General features: G+C 42.0%; 1 protein-coding gene across 1 annotated transcript; it reads left to right on the top strand.

Moving 5' to 3' along the window:
- The first annotated feature begins 2,987 nt into the window (after nucleotides 1-2,987).
- LOC115764411 lies at nucleotides 2,988-4,424 on the top strand. Its single transcript, XM_030707409.1, has 2 exons — nucleotides 2,988-3,092; nucleotides 3,163-4,424. Exon 2 carries the CDS (start codon nucleotides 3,176-3,178, stop codon nucleotides 3,833-3,835), a length of 660 nt encoding a protein of 219 aa, XP_030563269.1. The 5' UTR covers nucleotides 2,988-3,092; nucleotides 3,163-3,175; the 3' UTR covers nucleotides 3,836-4,424.
- Nucleotides 4,425-9,051: the final 4,627 nt, after the last annotated feature.

The following is a 9,051-nucleotide window of genomic DNA, read 5'->3' as shown; positions in this document are numbered from 1 at the left end:
CCTGTCAAAATTTTCTGTGTACGCGCGCCAAAAATTTTTCTGCCAAGGTGTGCAATGGCTTTTGCTGCGGGATGATGACTATTAAGGCTCCACCTTCGCTCTCCTCAATAGATGCCGTATTGCTGTTGTTGTTGTGTGCGGTAATAAAATTCTTAATGTGCCATTAAATCCTTCCACTGGCAACGTCATCAGCGCGTCATGACTTTTGTGAGCCGCCCACCAACGACTACAACGACTACGACTCCAACGACAACGTCGACAGCTCTTCCCTATTGCTGGGTTGCTGTCTTGGAATTCCGCCAAGCCAAAGAAATCTAACGAAAATGTTGCTACGAAATGGCACGTAAATAAATTGCAAAGATTTGTCGTCTGTTGAGGATGCGGACCTGGCAGCACCACCAGCACCACTAGCACCAGCAGCAGCAACAACAATTGGAATGAGCATAACACCTGCCCACAGACTTGAGACTGTTGTGCGGTTTGCCTGGCCGCCAACCTGTCACACTGAGCAAAAGGACAACAAATGAATTAACATTTTTGGCGTAGCTTCGTGAAAGCCTTGGCAATCGTTGTTTCTATACACTGTTGGCAATTCCAAGCACCCCATACCCCAGCCCCAAATATCAATCCCAGCCACGATCCCTACTCCCCCCTCCAGGCTCAACCATAATATTCACCTTTCAGCCCGTTGGCTGCTGTCATTATGATTATTGTCATTTGGCTGAGGTGATTCAATGCATTTAGATAGCATAATTAAGTAACGCGCGTATTTCATGAAACTCTCTTCAAGACGGATTCCAACTCGGACTTCAGGTCGACCGTCGAGCTGCTGGTCTAGAGAATGCGCGTGTATCAGAGTATATTAAACAAATCTACGGGTAAAAATTCTACAAGGGATTCAAATTTGTAGCATAATATTACAGAAATTTTTTCCGAATTCTGAAGTAATGTCCCTCACACCTTTTTTTCCGAATTCTTTTAGAGATTTTCCGGTAAATTCGGAATTCCTTCGTATCTTTTTTGCAAGTTTTGAGGAATTATGCTGCAAGCTTACTTTAATTGTCTCCGAATTCTTCAGCTGAACTAATGTCCCCCTTATCATATTATTAGGAATTCTTTCGGAATTTTTCTGCGAATCCTTAGGAATTATCCTGGAACCTTTAATTCGCTCCGAATTCTTCATCTGAACTAATGTCACACACATCATTTTATTCGGAATCCTTCCGGAATTTTCCTGCAAAGTCTGAGGAATTGTGTTGGAACCTTACCATAATTCTTGCCGAATTCTTTAGTTGCATTCAATTTTTTCGGAATATTTCCACTAATTTCGGAGTTTTTTTTTGCGAATTTTTACCGCATGCTTTGGGGGAATTGTTATACCCTATTGATTAAATTTGAATATTCATACGGAAATATTTTAGAATTCTTTTGCACTTTATGTGATTATATAAAGAACTTTTTGAGAATTCTCCTTGTTTGGCGACACTAGGATTTTGCCTCTCTGCCTAGATTGTTTTTCAACACTACAGGAATTGCTAACACAATTTTTAGCAGCACTCTAAATGCGGTTAATATAGCTTGTTCATACACACAGAAAGAAACAATTTACTTCAATTTAAATATATAAATGAATAGAAAATCTAATTTCTGTTAAAGATTTATATCATATATATTCTGGCAAGCGTAAGCCAGTTGCTATACTTATTTTATTTTTTTTTTGACTAATTAGTCTAAAGCGCAGCAACACGCGCATTTTCAGCATTATTCATTTGACCTTGGGGACGCTTAGTTATTTCGTCTAGTACTATAATAATCCGATTACTAACTGAATAGGACTACTCTATAATGTAGCGTTTGTCGACTTAGCCCAAGACGCATGCACGTGGCCGGCACTCGAAATGATTACTGCCAAGTCCTTTGCCTGCTGGGCGAGGTTGGAGCCAAGCACTTCACCCAGTTAGCTAGATGCTGCAACAAAGCTCCACAAAATTATAAACCACTCAACCTGCATTGCATGCGTTGGCATGGGAAATCGTTTCGATTGTTTCAACTGCTGCTGTCGCAGCTGCTGGCGTTTTTGCTGCTGCGTAGCTGCGTCTGTGGCTGGCTTCGAGTATTTAATACCTGTCGTCATTAATATTTGCAGCGGCACAACAAAAGCGTCTTCTGGCCTCTAGGCCACTTGTCGATATTTAACATAATTGTGCAATTGTGCGGCAAACACACACACACACACACACACACACACACACACACTCAAATATATGAATATGTAAAATCAAAAAGAGTTCAAGTGTCTGCGTTTAAGTCGCACTGGTTTCTGCTTCAAGTGCCGCCGCTCACTCGGGCAGTTAATGGTTTCGCTTGCAGCGGATGTGCAATTTCTTCTAGAACAGCCTTCAACAGCCTGTCCCGCCTGTTATTAACCAACCAAGCCGCATTATAATTGTTACATGTATAGAAATGTGCTCCATAGCTGGGGAGCTCAGTTTCCTTCAAATGCGTGACCTTTCATCGGGTTAGCTGCAGAGGAATGGCATAAAGATCCGTAGTAGCTGCCCTGTTCTAACATGTGATTCTTCTCCCTGTTTCTTTTTCAGCATTGCAATATGTACCATTTACTTAAAGCGATTTGTAACCTAGTACAGATATATAGCTCAGTTGCACTATGTCTGCAAAGATATTGCTTGAAATAATTATAAACTTGGATTTTTTTAGGGGACTTGATCCCTTCGCGTGATTCGAGTCTGTCTGGCCGAATGCGTTGTTGTTGAATATTGAACTGAATTGATTTTTGCTCTCTCGTTTTCAGCAATCGAGTTAGTTTTTGTTGGGCTAATAGTGGAGGTGTTTTTTTTGTTTGCTTAGCAGGCGTTGCCTTTCGAAATGCCCAATTTCAATAGAGCTGTTAGCTAGGAGCTCATTCGGTTCCCATTTAAAGTACAGATCACATGTGAGCAAAAAATATTTTCTGAAAGTTGAAAAAAGTTCAAAAATTCCGGTTTGAAAATAACGATAAAACATATAAAAATTAAACATAAAATAATATAATTTTGTCTTTGATATTTCAGAAGTGAAATCTTAGAGCACAGGTAAATGTTAAAGTCATGCATTCAGCATTAACCAACTCTCTCAATCGATTCCCCATCGATGTCCCTACAGAAGTTTACGAATCATGCAGCGTTCACCGGTTGGATTCATCGGCTGTTTATGGAGACGGCCAGCTGTGCCACGGCTGCTAAAGCATACAATGCTCGTCAAGCGTCATATTGCAGCCCATAGCTCGAAGAAGGGATCAAACAGAAGCGGCAACATTAAGATATCAACGGAACCGGCAAAAGTTGGCATTAGCAAGGCCAGCAAAGGCATCAGCTCCACCGGCCCCAGCACCAGCCCTAGCACGAGCGCCAAACCCGAGAGTGGCACCGCTGGCTCGACCAACATGGTAGTGGATATGAGTGGACCTCGGCACATCAGGCGTGAGGATAATATGTGGAACGATCCACAGCGATTGGATACAAAATGGCTGCGTCCGCGTGACCCCAGACGCTACAAGCCCGACTTTGGACTGACGGAGCCGCACTCGCTGCGCAAACAGTTTATGCGCAGTCCGGACGAGCGCACTAGGGATGCCATGGGACATGACTGGGAAGCGGCTGTTCGCATTGCGAACAATAGACGTCGTCGGGCTTATTTGGCCCACCATAAGCGCGATCAGGAGAAAACCGAAACTTTGGCTGAACATGGGCTGGGAGTAAAGCTGGCGGCTAAGTCGAAATCGGATACGAGGTCCGACCGCAAGGCTAAGCGCGATCAGCCAAAGGATAAGCACTAACAAGGCTATAATTTTCAAGATACCTTACCACCTTTGGCACTAACCCAATCTCATTTTTATGCTAATCGAAATGGCTCGATATTAGCGGTTCGTGGACGGCCATAACCAACCAAATTGCTTATGAAATGCGTATAAATTAGCATTTTCAATCTACCGAATCGCAACCCCCCCCCCCCCCCCCCCCCCCCCCCAAATATGCTCCATAAATCCTACGCGTGCTCGTCGCGCTCCATTATCCCATCAGCCGAAGCAAGTCGATGCTATTAAAAGCACATTTTACTGAGCAAAAACAAGGAGGAACAGAAAAATGCAAAAACTTTCGAGGCAACAATGGATAGACGGCGTATACAGGTTGTAGTTTTTCGTGCGATAACTAGCGAGCAGTCGATGGCCAATGGCTAAGGCGACTCCTCAGATCATATAATTTATATGTATGTATATATATATATCTCTATATTTATATGCATATATATATATATATGTATATATATTTGAACCAGAATGGCAATTTTAAGACAAGTACCTATCGAACAATACTTGCAACATTGTCTTTATTAATATATACATAAAATTATGTATATGCATTAAATTTTTCTGTTTCTTTTTTGCTTTAAGTTAAAAGACATTCCCCCAAAGCCAATGACAAATTTAAAAAGTTGCCGGCACATCAAAATAAAGACTGCAACGGAATTAATGGGATGCTTATTTTTTTTGGGTAACAAGATTGAACTTTAAATATTAATCGTGATCGTGAATTTGTGGAAAAAGTATGCGTATTTTAGAGCATAAAATCATTCAGCAGCTAAATGTTAGTATTATAATTAAATCTCGATTAAATTCCAAATAGGCAGGTATCTATGGCGGGATGCTTGTATATTATAAGTCTTATAATACAGTCCATAATATGGGTATAATATAAAGGTTACAAAAAATGCTTCCTAGGAGATGAATCACTTGGCACTTATATTTGTAATTTAAATGATATAGCAAAGTTATATCCACGGTAGAATATTTGGAAACTTGTTTGTCGATTAAAATGGAATATCTAAGCATATTCCCTTAAATTTATTATAAGCAATTGAATGTCAACGTTTAGAACTAAAAATCAACAGCTATTATGCTTAGTGCCATATTACAATTAGTTTTCTATGCTTTCAAGTATTCTCAAGTAGTATTATAATGTATATATATCGCGTCCAAGCTGAGGGCTTCGCAGATGCGCTTGCTTTGGATACTTAGTTGCTGGTAAAAGGCGCGCATTGCTCTAGCACTTGGCAAGAAATATGGCAACACCTTCGCTACGGACATTAATTTTTACTGCTTTTGGGTTTTCAATTTGCCAAAGAAGCCACGTGAACGATGACGACGACGACGACGACGACGGCGACGGCATTTAACGCCGCATAGAAAATCAAACGCAAAAGGTCAGAGACAAAGGCACTTCGCAGTTGGCACAGGAGCAGCAGAAGCGACTTGTGATATATGTATGTATGCCAAAACGAGAGTGTCCCATCCCATCTCCCGCTCCCGAGTGTGCCACGTTCCGGGCCAGTCAGTAACCCTTTATCGAGACGCGCAGCATGGGGCAAGTGTTGATTTAGGGTTGCAAACAGAAATTATGATAATGCCAGTGAAAACAACAGAACAGAATAGTAAAAGAGTGCGGAGGGGGGCGGGGGGATTGTAATGAAACCCAAGCGAAAGAAAATATATTAAATGATATTGAGAGGAACTAATTTTCATTAAAAGGATTAAAAAGCATTTGGCAGCGACTGCGAACTCAGACAACCGCGATGCGGGCTGGTTATGAATTAACATAAAAATCATAAAAATATGACACTATGCGACGTCGACCATCAACGGCATCAGCATCATCATCAGCATCATCATCATCATCATCAGCAACAGCATCAGCATCATCCTCATCAGCATCAGCATCAAGAGGTTGGCCGGACGCTGAATCGCATGTTGCCCATCATGAGCACAGCTTCGAGGCGACCCGCAACACCGGCTAAATGGATACGGCGAGTGGCAGCAGGAGCTGAAGTTGGCGCCGTAGCTGGAGCTGGGGGGAGGTATATTTGGCTGGCATCTGGGTGGCACATTGATGGCAACGCGCGACAATCAACACGAGGCACGCTGATAGCGCACTGGGCGCGGCGGCGGCGGCGTCGACGTTCGGTTTGGTTTTTGGGTTGGAGGATTAGCAATGGCATGGTTGGGTTAAAAGGTGGCCCAGCGCATGCCCGTTTCCGCTCCCGCTGCTGCTGCTCCCGCTGCTGCTGCTGATGATGATGCCGCCGTCGAAGACTCTAACTCAAACTGGCAACTCGAACGCAGTCCAACAACCAGTAACATTGTTTGCTCAATTTTGGGCGTCGCTGCGGCTGCGGCTGCCACTGTTGTCGATGCCAATGCCAATGCTTATGAGATGGGCTCGGTTCCAGCCCAAGCCAACCAAACCACCCAAGCCACCCAGCCACTTAGTAACTCACCCGCAGTTTATTATTTTCAAAATATTTAAATTTTTTGGTAATAAGCGAAAAATGGTTTTAATATAAGCAAATGGCTGGGCATAGGAGGAGGCAAACGATGTGGCTGACTGCGACGTTGTTGTGCTTAATCCACCTGGTTAGTGCCTGTGGAGGGGGCGAACTGTACAGCTGAACCCTCGGTAAAAGCCAAAGGTGCGTGTGTGTGTGTGTGTGTTTGATGATAATGTATTATCAGTTAAGCTAAGCAATGGGCTGGATATCTGTTAAGGCGTTGCTGTTGCTTGGTATAATTATTTAAATTTTTCCTAAAATCAATGAAAGGAGACGTCTCCGACAATTCCATAAGGTATTCATATTTTTTATCAAAAGTAAAAGCCGAGTCATTATATCCATGTCCGACTGCTTGATTCTTTTTTCTACAGGTAGGATCAGACCATTGTATCGTATTGCTGGTTGATTTCGTTTTTGGGTCAAAAATTACCACCCCCATATCTCGGCCAAATCTTATCCGATTTCCACGAAGTTTGGCCTTTTCTTCATGGTTTTCCCTCTAGATTAATCTGGCACTCAAATCTCGACACCGATTTCTTGGTCGAAATTCATGTCCAAATCTTACCCCAAGATTCGTATATAGACATGGGTCAAAAATTACCACCCCCATATCTCGGCCAAATCTCATCCGATTTTCACGAAGTTTGGCTTTTTCTTCATGGTTTTCCCTCTAGATTAATGTGGCATTCAAATCTCGACACCGATTTTTTGGTCGAAATTCATGTCCAAATCTTACCCCAAGATTCGTATATAGACATGGGTCAAAAATTACCACCCCCATATCTCGGCCAAATCTCATCCGATTTTCACGAAGTTTGGCTTTTTCTTCATGGTTTTCCCTCTAGATTAATGTGGCATTCAAATCTCGACACCGATTTTTTGGTCGAAATTCATGTCCAAATCTTACCCCGAGATTCGTATATAGACATGGGTCAAAAATTACCACCCCCATATCTCCGCCAAATCTCATCCGATTTTCACGAAGTTTGGCTTTTTCTTCATGGTTTTCCCTCTAGATTAATGTGGCATTCAAATCTCGACACCGATTTTTTGGTCGAAATTCATGTCCAAATCTTACCCCAAGATTCGTATATAGACATGGGTCAAAAATTACCACCCCCATATCTCGGCCAAATCTCATCCGATTTTCACGAAGTTTGGCTTTTTCTTCATGGTTTTCCCTCTAGATTAATGTGGCATTCAAATCTCGACACCGATTTTTTGGTCGAAATTCATGTCCAAATCTTACCCCAAGATTCGTATATAGACATGGGTCAAAAATTACCACCCCCATATCTCGGCCAAATCTCATCCGATTTTCACGAAGTTTGGCTTTTTCTTCATGGTTTTCCCTCTAGATTAATGTGGCATTCAAATCTCGACACCGATTTTTTGGTCGAAATTCATGTCCAAATCTTACCCCGAGATTCGTATATAGACATGGGTCAAAAATTACCACCCCCATATCTCGGCCAAATCTCATCCGATTTTCACGAAGTTTGGCTTTTTCTTCATGGTTTTCCCTCTAGATTAATGTGGCATTCAAATCTCGACACCGATTTTTTGGTCGAAATTCATGTCCAAATCTTACCCCAAGATTCGTATATAGACATGGGTCAAAAATTACCACCCCCATATCTCGGCCAAATCTCATCCGATTTTCACGAAGTTTGGCTTTTTCTTCATGGTTTTCCCTCTAGATTAATGTGGCATTCAAATCTCGACACCGATTTTTTGGTCGAAATTCATGTCCAAATCTTACCCCGAGATTCGTATATAGACATGGGTCAAAAATTACCACCCCCATATCTCGGCCAAATCTCATCCGATTTTCACGAAGTTTGGCTTTTTCTTCATGGTTTTCCCTCTAGATTAATGTGGCATTCAAATCTCGACACCGATTTTTTGGTCGAAATTCATGTCCAAATCTTACCCCAAGATTCGTATATAGACATGGGTCAAAAATTACCACCCCCATATCTCGGCCAAATCTCATCCGATTTTCACGAAGTTTGGCTTTTTCTTCATGGTTTTCCCTCTAGATTAATGTGGCATTCAAATCTCGACACCGATTTTTTGGTCGAAATTCATGTCCAAATCTTACCCCAAGATTCGTATATAGACATGGGTTAAAAATTACCACCCCCATATCTCGGCCAAATCTCATCCGATTTTCACGAAGTTTGGCTTTTTCTTCATGGTTTTCCCTCTAGATTAATGTGGCATTCAAATCTCGACACCGATTTTTTGGTCGAAATTCATGTCCAAATCTTACCCCAAGATTCGTATATAGACATGGGTCAAAAATTACCACCCCCATATCTCGGCCAAATCTCATCCGATTTCCACGAAGTTTGGCTTTTTCTTCATGGTTTTCCCTCTAGATTAATGTGGCATTCAAATCTCGACACCGATTTTTTGGTCGAAATTCATGTCCAAATCTTACCCCAACATTCGTATATAGACATGGGTCAAAAATTACCACCACCATAACTCGGCCAAATCTCATCCGATTTTCACGAAGTTTGGCTTTTTCTTCATGGGTTTCCCTCTAGATTAATGTGGCATTCAAATTTTGACACCGATTTTTTGGTCGAAATGCATGTCAAAAATTACCACCACCATAACTCGGCCAAATCTCATCCGATTTTCACGAAGTTTGGCTTTTTC

The sequence above is a fragment of the Drosophila novamexicana genome, unplaced genomic scaffold (genome assembly GCF_003285875.2).
Source record: "Drosophila novamexicana strain 15010-1031.04,08,12 unplaced genomic scaffold, DnovRS2.1 tig00000820-arrow-pilon, whole genome shotgun sequence".
NCBI classification, from domain to species: domain Eukaryota; kingdom Metazoa; phylum Arthropoda; class Insecta; order Diptera; family Drosophilidae; genus Drosophila; species Drosophila novamexicana.
This window is presented reverse-complemented; position numbering and strand designations above follow the sequence as displayed.